This window comes from Leptosomus discolor, chromosome 4 (assembly GCF_034619465.1).
Source record: "Leptosomus discolor isolate bLepDis1 chromosome 4, bLepDis1.hap2, whole genome shotgun sequence".
Taxonomy (NCBI): domain Eukaryota; kingdom Metazoa; phylum Chordata; class Aves; order Leptosomiformes; family Leptosomidae; genus Leptosomus; species Leptosomus discolor.
In genome coordinates, this window is record NC_141394.1 from 23,810,204 (window position 1) to 23,828,987 (window position 18,784).

The 18,784-nt window shown below is 42.9% G+C and overlaps 1 protein-coding gene across 1 annotated transcript; it reads right to left on the reverse strand.

Annotated features, from left to right (window-relative positions):
- Positions 1–305: 305 nt before the first annotated feature.
- FAM241A (family with sequence similarity 241 member A) lies at positions 306–18,052 on the reverse strand. Its single transcript, XM_086464144.1, has 2 exons — positions 17,924–18,052; positions 306–4,096 (listed from the first exon to the last, which is right to left on the reverse strand). The coding sequence occupies exons 1-2, from the start codon at positions 18,017–18,019 to the stop codon at positions 3,851–3,853; spliced, it is 342 nt and encodes a 113-aa protein (XP_086320270.1). The 5' UTR covers positions 18,020–18,052; the 3' UTR covers positions 306–3,850.
- Between the last annotated feature and the right edge of the window lie 732 nt (positions 18,053–18,784).

Below are 18,784 nucleotides of genomic sequence, written 5' to 3' on the forward strand. Positions count from 1 at the left end.
CTTTAAAGGATTTTTCACCCCCCTGACCACATCCGGATGCAAAAATAGGTATGCTGTGAAATAAGCACTACTTAACCAAAATGTTATCATTATTTTTTTAACATTTAGCTCTACTACTTTTTTTTTTTTTTTTTTTTAATTTAGCATAACTTGCTGCACACTCAACCATAAAGACCTGATGCAGTTTATTCAGCTCTTGTACTGCAGTTATTTCTCCGCTAGCTGCAAGTTAAATGATTTCAGTGGATATCTGAACCCTGCCCCATTTCATCTGGGTCTACCAAGAAATTTTGAACGGAGTCAAGTAACCTTGAACAAAGCGCCACAAAGAGTTCACAGTTCTCATTGATGGCAATACTTTTTATTAGAAAGAATAACAAAGTGCTTTCCATAGGATTCATTTAATACAGAGTTTTTAAGAAATATGATTTTTCCTTTTTATATGGACAGTGTCGGTGTGACGATTTTTCAGTGCAAACAGGGTTCTCCAAGATTCTCCCACACATAGAGTTTCTTCTCTGTACACAGTAGTTGAAACATTTATGCATTTGGTGGGTGTGAAACAGTACCGAAGAGTCCATCCATTAAAAAAAACACAGGTTATGTAAAAAGCTTTCAATATGTCACGCTGATGAACAGGTATTACATCATTTGTTGTTTAACACAGTTTTAAGGAACATAATTCCTTCATACAGTCCTACACATAGATGCATAAACATGCTTTCATTTCTATCGAGAATAATAAACATATATACCAATATAAATAACATTATCAATTTTTACTACATTGACAACAGTGAAATTGTCTTTTTTTTAAAAAATTAACCTTCTGCTTTTTTAGCTAGGAACATGGTTTGAATGCTTGGTACTTCCTCTGCCTTGGACCTACGCCTGGATGTAAGGAAGAACACAATGTCACGACTGTTCACCCATTCCCCCCTCACTTTTGGCACACGTCTACGATCACATTTCTTTTGACACAGATATGCGCAATTTCATTGCATTCCATTTTCCACTCTTTATGTCTGATTATATCCCAGTCTCCTTTTCTCCTTAACTCCTCTTTCCTTTCCTGCAAATGACAGGGAGATAGTATAGCAATAGCACAAAATTAGGACAGATGATTTGGTGCAAATTCTTGTATACAGTGGAATGTATGAAACCAAGCAGGTGATGGGTATCTTCCATGCAATACATGATTTTTCTTTTTTCATTTTCAGTCAACATAACTCCATCAGGAGGGCTGTTTTTTCAGGTTTTTAAAATGAAAAACTTCTATGAAGGACCAGACGTAGGAAGTTACCCTTAAGAGAAACCATATAAAACATTCACTGTACGCAGTCTTAGTCCAAAAACTACCTTTCCCTAGAGTACATGTATACAAACATGACCATGGAAAGAACAACTAAAATGACTTCATGAGTGAAACAGTCATAGTTACACACATACTACAAGGCTACATGCATATAAACAATGCCCCTACTGAACTTGTCAGTCACACCCTTGGTTCGTTGTTCCCCACGCCTTATGTACAGAGCAAAGTCACCACTTCGAGGAAATACTACAAGCCATCTCACAGCGCAGTGTCTTTACACAAGAGTACTACTGCAACAAGGATATCACAGAGACACTTCTTCCTACAGGATGAAAGGAATTGGATGAGATCCTCTGAACAGTAACTTGATTAGGGGAAGAAAGGAAGAATTTTTTATTTTTTTTAATGGCAAGATGCTTTTGTAGTACAGCCCTTAAACAGGAAAAGAATACACATAAACCCACCATTATATCTATACAAATATGCAAAGGTGTAAACAGATGTTCTGCTTTATAAGGGACTTGAAACAAAACCAAAGTTTACCCCTAGGCACTTGTAAGTACAGAGCTCCTGCCTCTGAGTTCAGCCTGTACTTGCTGTTTGCTCTGGGACTTCCAGCTGTGAATAACAAACCCCTGTATCCAGGAACACCTCCTGTTGTCAAACATCTCCCTGCCACCAGCATAACTATTTAACTAGGTGCCAATCAACACAGGCTGCCATCTGAACACACAGCTGGGCCTCAGTCCCGCTCCCCCGCAGTCCTGCTGGTTCAGCAGAGCCTCTCGGATCCACAGTCAAGGTCACCTGAAAATCTGGAGAGGAGACCTAGCTCCTCAGAAGGTACTACACCTTCATTAGAAAAGCACAGACATGTCTATGGATGGCATTTAGGCACATAAAGACTTTAAAGGACTTAGGCCAAGGGTCCTGGAAGTAGAGCCCAGCAACCACCACGATCCATGAAGGCATAAAATCGGCCTTCAGAATCCAGTTGCAGGGCTGAGATCATAAAGAAGCTCCCCTTACCTTCAAAGTCTCTGGATAGGACAGCATTTTCAACTAATCTTTGTTGATCTCTGCTAGTATAAAAATGTTTAGGAAAAAAGTCACTGTAAAAGGTTAAGTAGTTTTCTGTAAATTTCACATCTTTATCACATTTCTTTAAGTAAATGTACAATTTCACTCTAACATAGATGAAGTCAATTTTGCGATTAAGTTTCTGAAAGTAACATACAGCAAATATTAAATTGGTAGCCTATTTACTAAATATTCTCTCTCATTTTACTATTTTTCTTTAAATGAGCACCTTCAACTTGGAAATACTCAATACACCCCTGGTGTGGCTTCTGGGGAGCCAGAGTGAATTTTGCACCTACTCCTGAATGCATATATCCTACTGTCCGATTTGTGTTGCCCATGACATGCACCTACAGATACGCATTTTTGTTGCCCAGCGTAGAAATGAATCAGTTAAGACTATTAAATAAAAACGCCACCTGATTTCAACTACATTCTTGCCTTGCATGAGGAATGGCTTATGTATGCAAGGCTTCTAGCTCGTGTTGGGTCTACATTGCAGCAAATCAGGGAAGCATTAAGAGATCTGGTCTGATAGCTATCTGGCTGTTCAGACACTACACACATGACCCAGAGGAAGCAGACAACATTCTAGTATTGCCATCTGGAATGGCAACTCTCCAACACTGCAGCTGTAACTACCTACAAAGTCCATGAATTATCCAAATATTTATCTTCAGAAGGAGGGCTGGGGGAAAAAGCAAGTATTAAAAAAAAAAAAAAAAAAGAAAAATAGCAGCAGGAGCCGAGTACATTTCCAGAAACAAGGCAGAGCTACGTTACACCATTCGGCCAATATAGGACTGCAATTCCTCCTAAGCAACAACTGAAGCCTTGTGTGAAGTCACTAACACTAGCATAAAAGCATTTTGCTGGCATAGCTTGTTTCCTGGGGGAAAGCTTGCTGTAAACTATACTAACCAAAGATGCTTTTGTGTCGGGAAGTTGCCTTCACCTTATGAACGTTTGTCATTGTAGGTTTGTTAGCAAGCCTCCCTCATGCAGATTTAGCTTTTCAGCAAAAAACTAGCAAATTATGCAGATTCAGGGAACAAACAGCACAGGAGCCGCGCTCCCTGCCCCTAACAGTGAAACAGGACACTCACATCAAGTGTCCTCTTAAAACCAGACAGGAAATTTTCCCCATACAAAGTAAGAACGTTGAGGGAGCAAAAAGCCAGTCCTTGGACTAAGGCCCCAAGAGTGCAGAAAACAGTACCTTGGACACCATTATATTACAAACATCATCTTTTTTTGCCCTTCAAAGATGTAGTAGGGCATTGCTGTCTTTGCTTAAAATGGATAATTTTAGTCCCCCTCACCCCAAGCGCTGGAAGTGCAGTGAAAAGCAATTCGAAGCATTGCAGCTTTTGATATGCCACCCATTTAAACACATAAATCCACTGACATAGTGACAGTGTTGAAATATGTAATCCAAACAGCATCTATAAAATTTTACTGTTGTACATAAATAATGACAAGGCACAGAACAGCAACCAGTCCGAGAGCTTGTAGGCCAAGGAACCAGAGCATAACCCAGAAGAATATAATTATTACAGGTTCTACTATCCGTTCTCCAAAGTACATCCTTGTAAAGCCTATTCTGATAAGGCTTTTGTTTAGTTCGCCAAAAAGAGTCCCCATCTTCCTGTAGTCATCTATTACAGGTTCGGCAGGGTGGTTTCTTTGTTCTTGCTGGACCTGTGGACAGAAGACAAAATTAGAAAATATGTTGTTACAATCAGTCCTTATTACTGTGATTCTGAACAAGTCTCAGCTGTTACTATTAAAATGCATAAAAACAAGATACACATGCAATAAAGCTACTTCTTAAACTGAGAAGCTGAAAATGTTGCATAGCTTTTGCCTTCAGTAAACATTAAGGATGACACTCACTTGTCCAAACTTGGGACATCTGAAGTGATACTACAAACACACAACAGCCTGTCTCCCCTCCTGATGCCACTCTAGAGGGGTGAAGCTCTCTTGTAGGTCTTACATTTTACCTGTCTGCACCATGTGGCTGTCAGGGTAACCAAAATGGCATCAGATGCCTGTAATTTCAGGGAGGGGATTTATTATAAATTATTTCCAGAATATCTTTAGAATGACAAGAATGATACAAAACTCTTAAGCACAAACTATAAAATATTTTGCACTAAAGCACAGCGAACTGAAGGGCCACTGTCAGCACTGAAAGAGTGGTGCTGGATTCCACTAGGAAGAAGGCAAACATCCATCCCGATGTTGGCGTAGAAAGCCATGAAAGTCAAAGAAAGACAGACCCAAGGACTGCACAGACACAAAGTGGTGGTACAAAGAAGCAAAGGGGAGGGGAAACAAGTTCCGCACTTTTCCCAAAAAGAAAAATTATGGGGCAAATGCATAGGAAGGCAGAAGCATATCTTCAGATGAAGATACCACGTTTAGTATCACTGCAGAAAACATGTGACTGTTTCAACATGTAAATTGTAACTAGATTAGAGCTTGGAATCCAACTCTCCTTCCCGAGTGTGCAGAGATCCTTTGCACAAAACCTTATTGCCTTGTGTTTGGTTATGATAGGGTGAACACACTTTTCAAGATTATGAACATGAGTTTTCTAATCCTTCCATTGAATGAATGGAAATGAAAACACATGCAGCAGGTACGCATCAATATTTCAGTCAACTGATCAATAGGTCCAACAAATTGCCTGCAAACTTTATGTGCAATTAGCCTACTCCTGGATTCAAAGCAAACATGTATCTTTAGTTGTCCTCAAGGATGAAAGCTATTCTGCATCCCTGGTTACACAGCTTGGTCTCAGTGGAGAACTAGAAACTCCCTCCCACAGCAGTGCCAGGCTCTCCATTACAGAGCAAGTAATAAAGCGAATTCCTGTTCACACCAAAAAACATCCAGCAAAGGACGCTATTTATTTTTTGTCTAGGCCAGACTTTAGGCCCCAATGCAGAACCTTCTAACTGAATGAAGGCTGGGTGAAGCACCACAGCTGCTACTGAAAAAAAAAAAAAACAACAACAAAACCCCCACAGTTCTCAGTTGTGCGCTCTTGGGTATTTTTTTATTTGTTTACTCATAAAGATTTTGGTTTACGCTTCAGTACTGAATCCCAGAAAGGGAGGGGTGCAGGAAGCCTAAATAGTAATGAATGTTGTGTTCAATTTTTCTGTGGGTCTACAGAAGAGCCTGATCCTGGAGAACTGCAGAATTGGAGGTTATGCACTGACAGCCACCGCCTTGTCTCTTTTCAGCCCGCTTCTCAGGCCCAGGTCATCTTCTCCCCCTCATCAGATATGGAAACCCCAGTTTTCAGCATTTTAGTTTTAACTGTGCTTTATTTAATTCAAATAAATGTTGACTCCTTGTTAATTCCAGTGTTTCAAGAAAGGCAGAGCCTCTGGTGAGCCCCTGCAGACTGGGCAGGGCAGAGAGCTTGCCACCCAGGGAACACAGTGTTATTACAGGAACTCGCATCCCTCTATTCCCAGAGGCACAGAGAGACAAACAAACTATTAGCCTAAGTGGTATATTGATCAGAACAACTAGGGAAAAAGAGAAGGGATGTGCTGGGAAGGGAAAATACATTTATTTGCTTCCTGCATGCAGAGACCACAGGGAGGACGAGCCTACGGGATGCTGGTGGAGGGCAGCTCATGTCAAGAGGCGCATAGACCACTTCAGAGAGAAGCAGTTAATGTGTGCAGGAGAAATCACTACACCTTCTAGCAAAGTGGCCAGTGCAACCAGAGGGGGAAAACAAAGGAACTGCTTCTTTGCCTCTGGATTATTAATGGTACTTAGCAATGTCCTGGAAGCCTTCACACAGAGCAAGCGGAGTGCAGCACTAGCAAGGAGGCTGCCAGCAGGCACATGTCCATGAACTCCATCTCACTAGGCCAGCTAAGCACAATGAACTGTACATGTCCACACTGACAACATCTGTCCTGGTATGAGGCAGCTGTTAGACACAGGATTTCCCATTCTGCTTTGATAAGCTAACAGCAAGAAGTTACATAGAGTCTCTTAAGCAGGGTATAGAGTAAACTCCACCTTACTTAGGCTGTCCAGGTCTATTTTATTTTATCATAAGTAAGACTATCTCATCCTCTCCTTCTCAAACAAGGGTAGATTCGTGACTTCCTAAAGCCATTATGCAAAGCAAGCTTCTAAGCACAGAGGCCAACAACTGTGTTTAATTACAAAACAAGCATCAAGTTATTTTCCAAATATTTTCAAGAGCTTACAAAACCTTTCAAAATGATCATGGAATTCTCAAGATTTCAAAGTCTGCTTCAGTTAATTCAGGCTGAGTATGACTTGCTTCAGGCAACTCAGCAAAACCCAAGTGAAGCTGAAAACAGATGATGAGCCCTAAAACACAGACGACATATTTTTCTTTAGTATTGCATAGTATTTCACATGCTGGACAAATATATTTCTTCAGAGGTGTAGCTAAAATGGAACCATTAGGGCAAACACCAGTAATGTTACTATACTCAAAATTTCTAAAAAATATTAAATAAGCTTTAACACTGTGGCTACAAGTTCTCGCACTAATTTTCAGGACAATAGTAAAACAGTATACGGTCCCGCATATGTGCCAGTAGCTCTCAAACCATATCCTTAGAACCAAATACTCCCTCCCCGCCACCCCAAGTACTTTTCTAAACATTTTTAGAAATCAGCTGGCTTCAGCAAGCTCACAGTTCCCAGCTGACTCAGTTTCCATAGGCCTATTTTCATACTAAATCTTGCTGAATCAGCCTGAAGCTAGACAGACACTACCATAATAGAAAAATGCAGAAAGAGAAACCTACCTATTCTGAGCAGCTGCCGCCCCCTCCCTGCTCCCAAACAGAGCTTCCTCATTTAAAAGCAAAAGAAGTTTCTGTTTCAAAGTCGTTAGTTTTAAAATCAACAACCCAACCTTGGCTTCATAACTTTTAAGAATTTTTTGTGTATCAAGAGAGAGCAGAGGGAATTTCTTTACCTGCGCTAGCCCCCAAGAAAGCATGCTTTCAAGGCCTTACAGCAGCTCTTCTCCTCATAGCTACACCTGCTGTGCAGGGGGCACCCCCAGGCTTCACTTGCCACAAGGTAGGAGGGAACATAGAAGAGGTCTCCTTCATCTGCAGCAATTTGTTTGCCTTTCCTCACACTTCAAAAGACAGGAGCAACAAAGAAATTCTGAGGGGCCAGGGGAGCAAGATCTAGATGGATATAGATGGATGCATGCCCCAAACATCCTAAAAGAGGAACAGCAGTTGTCTCCCCAACTTCCCTCCTCTCCAACTGGCTAAGAGACACTCACCAAATACACACATACGGGATTATTCCTAGAGGAGAAAGGAGAATGTGCTTTCCTGTGTGCACAAAGCTAAAAAAGAATGTATTAGAAATGCTGACTACATTTGTTTCCTAACCTAATGTTTCTTATCAAATTGCTGTAATGAATTGCTCCTTACAGTAATTTAAATTAATTTAAAATCTAAGTGATTTTATTTTAGACATACTGGGGTCATCAATGCCCTTAAAGCCAAATTACACTAGCAGATTCCTTTACACAAATGTACAACCATTGTGTTTGACTTCATTTCCTCAATTTCCTGTTCATTTTATATTCCTTAAATTATTTCATATAGTGTAATAATTTTTTTTTTTCCCACTTAAAAAATACTCAGTATAATTAAAGAATAGTTTGGGTTGGAAGGGACCTTTAAAGGTCATCTAGTCCAACCCCCCTGCAGTGAGCAGGGACATCTTCAACTAGATCAGGTTGCTCAGAGCCGCATCCAACCTGGCCTTGAAAGTTTCCAGGGATGGGGCCTCTAACCACCTCTGTGGGCAACCTGTTCCAGTGTTTCACCACCCTCATTGTAAAAAAAATTCTTCCTTTTATCTAGTCTGAATCTGCCTTCTTTTAGTTTAAAACCATTACCCGTTGTCCTGTTACTTCAGGCCCTGCTAAAGTCTGTCACCACCTTCCCTGCAGGCCCTCTTTAAGTACTGGAAGACCACTACAAGGTCCCCCCAGACACTTTCTCTTCTCCAGGCTGAACAACCCCAAGTCTCTCAGCCTGTCCTCATAGGGGAGGTGCTCCAGCCCCGATGGTCTTCTTGGCCTTCCTGTGGACCTGCTTGAGCAGGTCCATGTCTTTCCTGTTCTGAGGCCTCCAGAACTGGACACAGTACTCCATACTCCATTTCATTCTTGGTTTCTATTTTTGACTTTAAATTCTTTAAAATTAAAAATAGAGTTATCACATGGAACAGAAGGGGAAGCATCTGATCTGTCCCGTTGCTCAGCACATATGCACAAACAATGTTCTTCACAAGCCTACTGCAGTACCAGAAGGTTCCCATCAAGCACCCAGTTTTCTCTGTCTTTTCAGATGTTTAGTGTTACAAAATCTCCCTCCCTATTCAAAATGGCATATTTTCATCAGCAAGGCTGTTGTCTGCTGTCTTCTGCTGTTTATTGGTGGAAAGTCAGAACTTGAAGATCCAAACTCTGAAAAACTTTAGTATGGAAGCTTTGCAACCAAATTTACACAGCTGATATGGCCAAATGGCTTCGGGGCTTGGATGCTTTCAGGAGAACCATGACATGCCCTTTCAGAGGTAGGATGCCATAAAAGGACCTTTTTTCAGAATGAAAGTCTCTGAGGAGGTCACAGAGGAGATATTAAGTGCAAGTTCTGTCCCCTCCCAGCACAGCTGGTGCTTCTACATCAGTGAAGTGCTTCTGAAAAAAAAAATCTCCCATGTAATTGAATGTTTTCCTGAAGCAATTTTAAAACAACAGAGAAGGTAAAGTCAACTGAGCCTACTGAACCCAACAAACATCGGCTGTGGCTTTACCAGTTATGTTTGTCATCAACATAACACACAAAATTACGTGTGTTCTCACCACTAACTACCCTTGCTTATGGCAAACTTCCACCACATTCACTCAAACTCACTGTTGCCTGAGTTCAGGAAAGCACATGGTAAGTCACAAGCAGAGGCCACTCCACACCACTCTGACAGCAGGAACCTTTTCTTGCTTACCCCCTTCCCATCAAGGATGTTTTGACTATGCAGAGAAACACGAGAACCCATCAGAACATAATCACCCCCTAAAGAAATCACTTTTGCAATGACTCATATAGTACTCACTAGGAGAGAAGTATAAAGTTAGCACTGAACTTTTCACAGTCATTTAAGGCTGATCCCTTTCTGCACCTCCTAAGTATAATGTAGCCGGTTCAAGGTCTTTTCCCCTCAAATTGCTAGGAGCACACAGTTCCTGCCCTGACCATTTGCAGATCACAGTGAATAACTTTGCCAAGCCCTTGGAGGATGCAATACACACATAGATCTGAAGGGGACATGAACCTACCCAACACGCTTGGGAAGTTATCTTCCTGTGGCTAATCAAAGAGAGCACAGAAACACAGATTTAGCATTTCTTTTTTCTGCCATGAGCAACGCTGGCTCACTGAAGGACAGCATAAATGATGTCCTTACACAAATACGAGATGTCCTTACACAGTCTTGCCAACAAACTCTGCCTGGAAGTCCCTGCAGCTTCTCTTAGGGGCACAGCCACTGCTGCAGCATTTTCCTCTGCAAGTGATGAAGCCTGGTGCCCAGCCTCAGGGCACCCCACACTTGCTAGATGTGGTGGATTTGCTGGCCATGCGCAGATCACACATGACCAACTACTGCAACGTTTGTGTGCAGCTGAACCTCTGTGTGCTGAGGGTTGCCACCCCCACCAGAACAACTTGGGCATCCCAAGGCTCATCCCTGGAAAGAAGAAAGCAGTCTGCAAGGAGTGATGCAAGCTGCTCCAGCTGCTGCAGCCGGTGCCTTCTGCAAGAAAGGCAGCCCTGCTTTATCACACACCCCTCTGCCACCAGGCTAGTGTGATGGATGAGGCGCTATAGGGCCACCAGGAAAGACAGCAGTGGGCTCAACGAGTTCTTTGGGAGGACCACAAACCAAACTGCTCTGAAGTGACCGCCATGATTCTCAGTCCTGTAACCTCACCGCTGCACTCACCGTGAGGAAAACAGGCGTAGTAATGGTCTTGCCTTCCAGGCATTTCATCTGATGAAGCAACAGCTTAGTCCAGAATTTTCCACACTTCGCTTAAGGATCTTTAGATGGGTTTATTTGGTTTGGGATTTTTTTTGCATGTGTGGAAAAAAAACCCCAAACTGTAAGTGACTTGAGTGAAATAACTGGATGAAGTTCAACAGCCTTCATTCTGTGGGAGGAGGGAGTGGATGAATATAAGGAACCTGTCCCACCTAAAAATTCGGGATGTTTTGTTAAAAAAAAAAAAAAATTAAAAAAATCCATTCAACTACTCTGAAAGCACAAGATCCTTCAAAACAAACCAAATAACCTCCCTCTTCCTATTTTTCATGAAATAAAATTGAAGAAACCCCAACAGTCTTCTGTTGCTCAGACAACTTGAAAAATTCCCACCCTGCACTCAACTTGACAACAGCACCAGGCTGAGTACAAGTCTGTTTCTCTCTTCTTGCCTCAGCTGCCCAAAAGGGCATTACACAAATGGGAACTCCAGCAATGGAGGAGAAAAGTCCAATGGATTAGGAAAATAACTGCTCTCCATGTAAAAGCTTGTGATTTTACAGCTGAAAAAACGCTTCTGGGCAAGGAAAGCAAAGAGAGAGGGGAGTAGGAAAAAGGAATCCACAAAGTTCATCTCCAAGACAGAAAAGCAGCAGCGTCTCCAAATTGTTTGTAACGTGCCTCAGATCATGTTACAATTGGTCACATTTACAGTTATAACAGAAAAAGAGATGGCATATTTAAGGGAATTATTTCCACATTAGATAGAAAGAACCCCCTTTTGAGTTTAGTCGCAAACATGTGTTTAATGACATCTAAAGGAGACATTAAAAAAAAAAGGTGTAATTAAGAAACACAGTGATATCACACTTACAGACCCACCCACACATTTTCCCTTTTTTCAAGTAAAGTTTCCTCTGCAGGATTTAACTGCTCACTATCTATTTTACTCCAGTCATGGTTATTTTTACACCAGGGAGCAGGTGGTGTGTCTGACAGCTGAGGCTCATAGATACTTAAATGTCAAAAAAGCCACCGAGATGTGACTTTAGGAACATTCTTACGTACTGAAAAATACTCCGATGTTTTTGAAAGCGGGAACGTTAACGTCCAGAAGAGAGAGTGTCACACAGCCATCGCTTTTTAGAGGTTGCAAACTAAAACTGAAAATACTTCCAAGCTCAGTCTTACAGAAAAATATGAGAAGAAAGTGAGCAGATGACAAAGACCAGGATGGAAGAAACCACAAGTTCCTTCCCCTCCAAAATAAGAGGCCAACTTCTGTTGGGTGCAGAGACATGTACCAGCCAACACACAGCTACTTGATAGTTGTGTAGCCAGCAATGTCAGTCCCAGAGGAACGGATTACCCAGCCTTGCTGGTACTCTGCCGTCTGACTGCCCAAGCGTATTGCCACGGGCAGGCTTTGGAGATTTGCAGTGAACAACTTCCCAGGTTGTGGCCTCTTTCTCTGAACCACAGCCTCGGTCCATCGCAAGGCACCAGCACAAAACCCTGCAATGCATGGGGCGGCTGGGTACAGGCTTTCTGCCTCCTACTCCTCCTCATATGCAAACTAGACAGTTTCGTTACTAGTAACACCTGACATGTGACCAGGATTTCACCCTCCTTTCTCATGCTTAAAAAGATTTCTTATGTTTAATTAAAAGAAAGTGAAATTTGCCCAAGAAAGGCCAAGAATTTTATTGGAAAGGTTTCTGATTTTCTTCCTCTTCTACTATAGCAAGAAAAGAACAGTATCGCTTTGCATCCTTTGCTAGCATGAAGCTAACGATTAGTATTTGACCTTATAAATGTAAGCAGTAAAAAGATCTTGATACTCAGCCAACAGACTATTAAGACAACAAAATTAATTTCAACTGTCTGGAGAAAAAAAAAAATCAGGTTAATTTCTCTAGGCTAGTTTTAATATGAAAAGATTAATAGATTAGGAAAGGAGGGGAAAAAAAAAATCACACCTCACTTTCAGATGAAAAACAAGACAGAGAAAAACCAAGTTTAACTCATTCCTTTGGGGAAAAAAAAAAAAAAAAAAAAGGCAAATGCAAGAAAACTAGAAAAATTCTTAGTACCAGAGGTACTTTACATCAGCTACCAATAAAAGTGATACTTAGAGGGAGTTTAAATAAAACATTACGAAATAAAGATTGGGTTAACGTTCCTTTCACAACAAGAGTCCAGACACCATTTATAAAATAGAAACAAGATGTTTCTATAGAAACAAGCAACAACATAAGAAAAGCAACTGCACTGGATTGATTCCCTTTAGCCAGCTTTTACGGCAACTCAAGTTTAGGATCAACGGTTGCTGGAACAAACTTTGAAATACCAGGAGCAGTTTTCTGTTAAGGAGACGAAAAGGCTTTTCCAGATACTGAACGTGTGCATGTGCAGAGCAGAGAAGGCTTCAAGAGCAACAAAGGCTTCCTGTGATAAACTGTGTTTGAGTCCCACGATTTCAGGAGTAAATTTCCCCATTAACATGGCACCAGATAAGAAAGTGTCACAGATGAGAACCCAGCACAGGAGGGTCTGAGGGAGAGGAAACCTGGCTGCCCTCACATTAAGATCTGCTGCTTCTCTCCCCCATTTTAGGCTGCTGTTTACACTCTTCCTTATGCTCCTACCACTGTCCCTGTAACTTGGTCCCATCCAAGCTGCAATTTTACAGAGAGACTAATGAAAAGCAATTTCTAATCTTTCTTTTCCTTACACCTGCAGCACTTAAATTTCCATAGGGTTTTGTTTACCAAGGTTCCCCCACTAAAATTGGTCAGCTTGACCCAGCAAAAAGCTTGCAATCCACTGCACGTTCAGCGTGGCATCAAGGTACTGGCTTGCTGAAAAGCAACAGCTGTTAACTTTGCTTTTTTAAGAAGAAAAGTATTCTGAAGATAAAGTAAGAAAAAAGTAAAAAAGAAAAAGAAAAAAGAAAAGTATTCTGAACAGAATTTTTTTTAAGAAAATGGGATCTTCACATTATTCAAACAGAGCATGCTCTCCTATTTATTGTAGGTGCTACAGGTATGCCTGAAGGGGTTTTTTTTGGTTTGGTTTCGGGTTTTTTTTGGGTTTGTTTTTTTTTTTGTCTGTTTTTTTTTTTTTTTTTCCCCCTCATCAAATGCTGTCAAGCCTCAGAAAACCCACTAATGCTTGTTAAAAAGTTATTATCATGCATTATTTTGTATGAACCTCTGCAGCAGAATTATATGATTTGTAGAGCCAGAACACAGTGGGTATTAAACCCTCCCTGTCAGGTATTACTACTTTCAGTTCAGAAACAAATCCTAACAACTGCAAGCAGGAGAAACCTACAATTTTCAGATTATCTCTGTGTGGGATAAATTAGAAATAGGCTTCTAGCCTTAGGCACCACAGTTTCCACACATACAAACTTACTTTAAAACATTCCTGGCCTCTACTTGTGACTGAAGTGATACTGTTCCAGGCAACACAGCATATATCCATCCTACAGTCTGATAAACGAAGAAACATTTACACAAGGGATACCACATTATTCTCTAGTTTTGTTTCTGCTTAATTTTTCCATGCTGGAGAAATACTGGCGATATTGGAAACTTACTAAAATAGTTCAGGACCTGAACTTAGTTAAGAGACCCATACCTCTTCAACACAATTCTCAACGGGAAACACCAAAAACCTTTTGTAAGAGCACCTCTAAATCTGAAGCCATCTATTAGAAGATAGAGTACTCTACTTATGGAGAGAAAACAAGAAAACACTGTTCAAAATAATAATAAAACATACCAAAGTATTACAAATTCAGGTTAATGAAAAGGTGATTATCTAGGCTAATTTATCTACTTGTGAATATATGTATTGCACATTAACTCTGCATTTAGACATTTGCCAGGAGAAGCGTTGGTTTTAGCTTAGCTGTCCAACAGCACTTTGGATTCTATGTATCCTAAACCAGCACGAGGTGGAGATCCTGGCCTCGCTGAAGCAACTGGGAATTTTGCCATTGCCTTCAACTTAGATTACGAGAGACTAAAACCCGTTACTGCCCAGACAGACAATTTTCCGTACAGAAGAAAGCCACAATGCCATGGCTTTCAGGAGCTCAGTCTGCTGTAACACAGCTTGGCTTCAAAGTCCTGATGGATGGATCAGGTGTGGTATCTCCTCCTACCACCTCATGCCCTACTGTAATGCAGGACTTTTGCCTCACCTTTTATTACTACACACTCGCATGCATTCCACCTTTCTATTCTTATTTCATGGTTTAATTTAAGGTGTTGACGAGATTTAGACTGTAGGAATGTGACAAAGGCTAATCTAGGTTAGAAAGTGGGTTAAGGAAGGAGATTTGAGGTCCTTAACTCTAGCAATGTTGAAAATACAGGACAACTGGTAGATCTGACTAATAACTATCAACAGTTAAGAAAAAACTGTGAATTCACAGGGTGAAGCAGACAACCTATTCCCCTGGCTTCAGGAGCAGATGAATCTTTTGGTGCCTTCACACACCACTTCTGAACACCAGCAGTGAAATACAGGAAAGATGGAAGAAACTACCCAGGTTCTGCAGTGCTCTGAAGATTAAAGTAAGCACAATTATTCTCATCTTTGCATGCAAACCTACAAAGGATATTAATCACATTATCATCCAGTTCAGCTTTTAAATCTAATCACTGAAGTAGATAATTCTACAGTCTATTGCAATAATGGATTCCAATTGCTATGTAGAATACTTAGTAACATATCCTTCTGTTCTTTTAAAAATGCACCTATCCGTAATTTCATTAAATATGTCCTTGCTGACATAATAATAAGCTTCAATAGAAAATTAAAGTCAGAGAGTTTGGCATTAAAGAAATAGATTTCCTACAGAGTACCTTTTTTTTTTTTTTTTTTTTTTTTTTTAAGAAAATATTAAGGGGTGTATATACGATCATTCAGATCCTGCTTCTTTTAGCATTACAGTACTAGGTATGAACTTACACAAACTGAGTTTGTTTTGGAGGAAACGGGGGAAAAAACAAATCACACCCAGGTTTGTAGTCCCAGATCCTCAACTAAAAAAAACCCAAAACCTTCTCAAAGAAGGCCAAAGGATTTGCTCTCACACAGGCTTTGCTTTACACCAGCTGAGAGAATAAGCATTTACACCATCGTCAAAGCAGATTTTGACCCATTTCTTTCGCATCAGACATGTAACACGCTAAGGCGGTGCGCACATTTGTGCTTCAGGAGAGCACACAGGCTGAGGACCAGCGGTCATGGTAACAGTGCAAACGCTCTCAGCAAACACAGCGACAACGCTAGGCCTCCACGAGGGACTCCAGGGGAGGACCCAGCCTGCCCGCTGGAATGGCAAGGTTCAGCAACAGCCCCTCCATGAGAGCAGAAAGGGTAGGGGGAACAGATGATTTTGAGAGAAATTCAGACACATTCATGAAAGCAAACAAGTGACAGCACAAGACCAGACTCAATCATGCAGTGGCCCCTCCAAATCAAGCTACATGTCTGTGCTCATCTTGAACAAGAGAATCTGGGACTTTCTGTCAAAGTTTGCAGCAAGTGTATGTATCACTAACTCCTCATCTACCCATCAAAATAAAATACTCCTATTTATTTATCAATTTATGGTTATTTTTACTGTTATGTTATACAATATTCACATTCTCTATGTATATTAAATAAAGGCAACTGATATTCCTTATTTCCAGATCTAGTTTATTATTTATCCAGCTGCTGGCACCTCAGTATGCAGAAAAATTACTCTACACTCCAATGGTGAAACATTTCCAGTAAACAGGAAGGATTTTCTCCTACTTAAAATTTCTGTCTTGCTATCTTAATGTTACGCCCCAACTTGTCAGAAAGGGCCATGATCAGCACCTGGGCCTGAGAAAAGTGGGAAGAGAGTTTCTCAGCCAACTGTGCCTGTGGCCACCCAAGCAGTATCTTTACCAGCTTCATTTTAACGCATTTAGGCAAATTTGGAAAGCACTTCTTCAGCCCTCACCATCCCCTGAAACCATGCCGCCACACTCGTCAGAGAAGCGGTGGTAACCTGCAGGGAGCTCCCTCCTTAGCGAGTTACAAGCACTTCGAGACAGTAACATCCACGATGACCCGATGCAACTTTTTAACCTCTCTTTTCAGGGAAGGCAGCAGCCAGAACCAGCGAATATTTCTGACTCTCCTGCGACATCCTGCAGAAGGGCTTGTGGACACAGGGAGGGGAACTGCTGTGCCCCTCTTAGCACACCCAGCCTTACCCTACATTCAGGTGTGTGCCCTGCTCTGCCCCATTTTTCCAGAGAAAGGGCCAAGGAAGATGTACAGGCTTATGTAAATAGTCACCAAGAGAATTCTCAAGTACCAGCGTCTTTCAGAAGTGGCCTGCTTCTAGCTGTAACGTCAGGCAAGCGCGACCAGAGACTTTCAAGTATTGAGCTATTCTGGCTGTGAAAGGGGTCACTTATGGTTGAGTGCCACCATGACTATCTCATAAGAGTTTTCAACAGAAATGATTAACAAATTAAACACAACTGTCTAGAAATTACTTTGGGATGTACTCCAGCAGCTCTGTTCGCCCCTGAGCAATTACCAGTGCATTTCTCTTAACCACTTAAGGCGCTCAGAACAGATCATTACACTTGAGCATCGGGTATGAAAAAGGTTGTGGTTTTTTCTTTACATGAAACATCAATGAAGGCGCATTAAGAACACTGCTTTTGTCTAAGCACCGGGACAATGGTGTCTACAAAACAAAGACTGCGTAGAAAGCCATTTTACAATTAACACTAAGGAAAAACGCACACAGCTCCTTTCATTTCCTAAGCGAAAAGCCCACTTCCATCCACTGTGCCACAAAAAAACGCACACCCTGAAGAAAGCCAAGTCCAAAAAACGAGTTGATATTTTTCTCCAATTACACCACCTTCGATTTCGTAAGTAACAAAGAGACTGAAAGCTTGAAATAATTAAGCAAACAAGCGTAAACCGACCGAGAGCTGAACTATTGGGCAATTCCGGGCATGGCAACAGCACCCCAATTATTTCACACGTGGATGCTGTGCGGGGACCACCACCCTTATCCATCTGCTCCCATCCATTTCCACGCAGACCAAGCGCCGCGGGGCAGGGGGGTGGGGTGTGTGTGTGTAACCCCACCGCCCCACGGGGGGCAGCCCCACGCAGCTCGGTTGGGTTGCATAAGCCCCGCCGCAACCGAGCTCTACCCGGGCTGGAACAGCAACGCCACGGGCGATCGATCAAAAGGCGTTGACGGTTTTATCTTGCCTCACGGCTTCGGGGCCGCCCGGGGGACGGCGTGGGACGCCGCGGGGGGGCCAGCTCCCCCCCCAGCGTCCCGCCCTGTCTCCCGGGCGGCCCCAAAGCCGCTTTCCCGCCCTCCCAGCCCCCTCACCCGCTGTCACCCACCTGCTCCTCCGGGCGCCGCCGGTACCGGACAGACGCCTCTCCCGTTTCCCGCTCGCATTCCCTGAGCGGTGGCAGGAGCTCCGCCACCGAGCCCATGGCTTCTCCACGCCGAATGGAGCCACAAGCTCCCCGCCGCTACCGCCTGGCGGGGCGGGACCGGGCCGTCACGGGGTCCGGGGCGGGAGGGCGGCGCCGCGGGGAAGCGAGGAGGCGGCCCCTGGCACCGGGGAAAGGAGCCTGGGCTGGCGGGTCCCGCCTCAAGGGAGAGCCGCCGAGGGCCTTCCAACCGCTGGCTGCTGATTAAAACGAAAACAACAACCCGGCAGCCCCATTTCACGAGCTTTTATTAAAACCAGTGTTGATAAAGCGTTTAGTTAATATTGTTTTTTTTTTTTTCGGTGGGTGTGTCTGGGGAGGAACGCCTGACTTGGCGGCTACTTGGCAGGCTGAGATGTGGCGTGTTCAGTGTTGTTCCCAAAAGACAAAACGCTGGCCTCCCTCTCCCGAAGGTGGCTGAACCCGCTCCTTTTTTCTCCCAAACGAGCTCAGACACACGAGGAAGAAAGACATGCGACAGCAAACCCGTAAGGTGAGACTCAGCGTCCAGCAAACCTCAGGGAGGACTGGAATACGAAAGAAGACGTGCCACCGCACAGGGGTGTGCCTGGCTCCCGCTCCCCCGCGGTGGAGCCCCGCCGTACCTCTGCGGAGAGAGGCCTCGCTTCTGCCAGCCCAGCACCCGTCACCAACGGTGACCACCCCGGTATGGCATGGCACGGCACAGCGAGGAGGGGGCCTGAAAGTGCAGCTGGATTTCAGCGCCTGGCATTCCCAAGCTGTGGTGGGGCCACCGGCGGCACC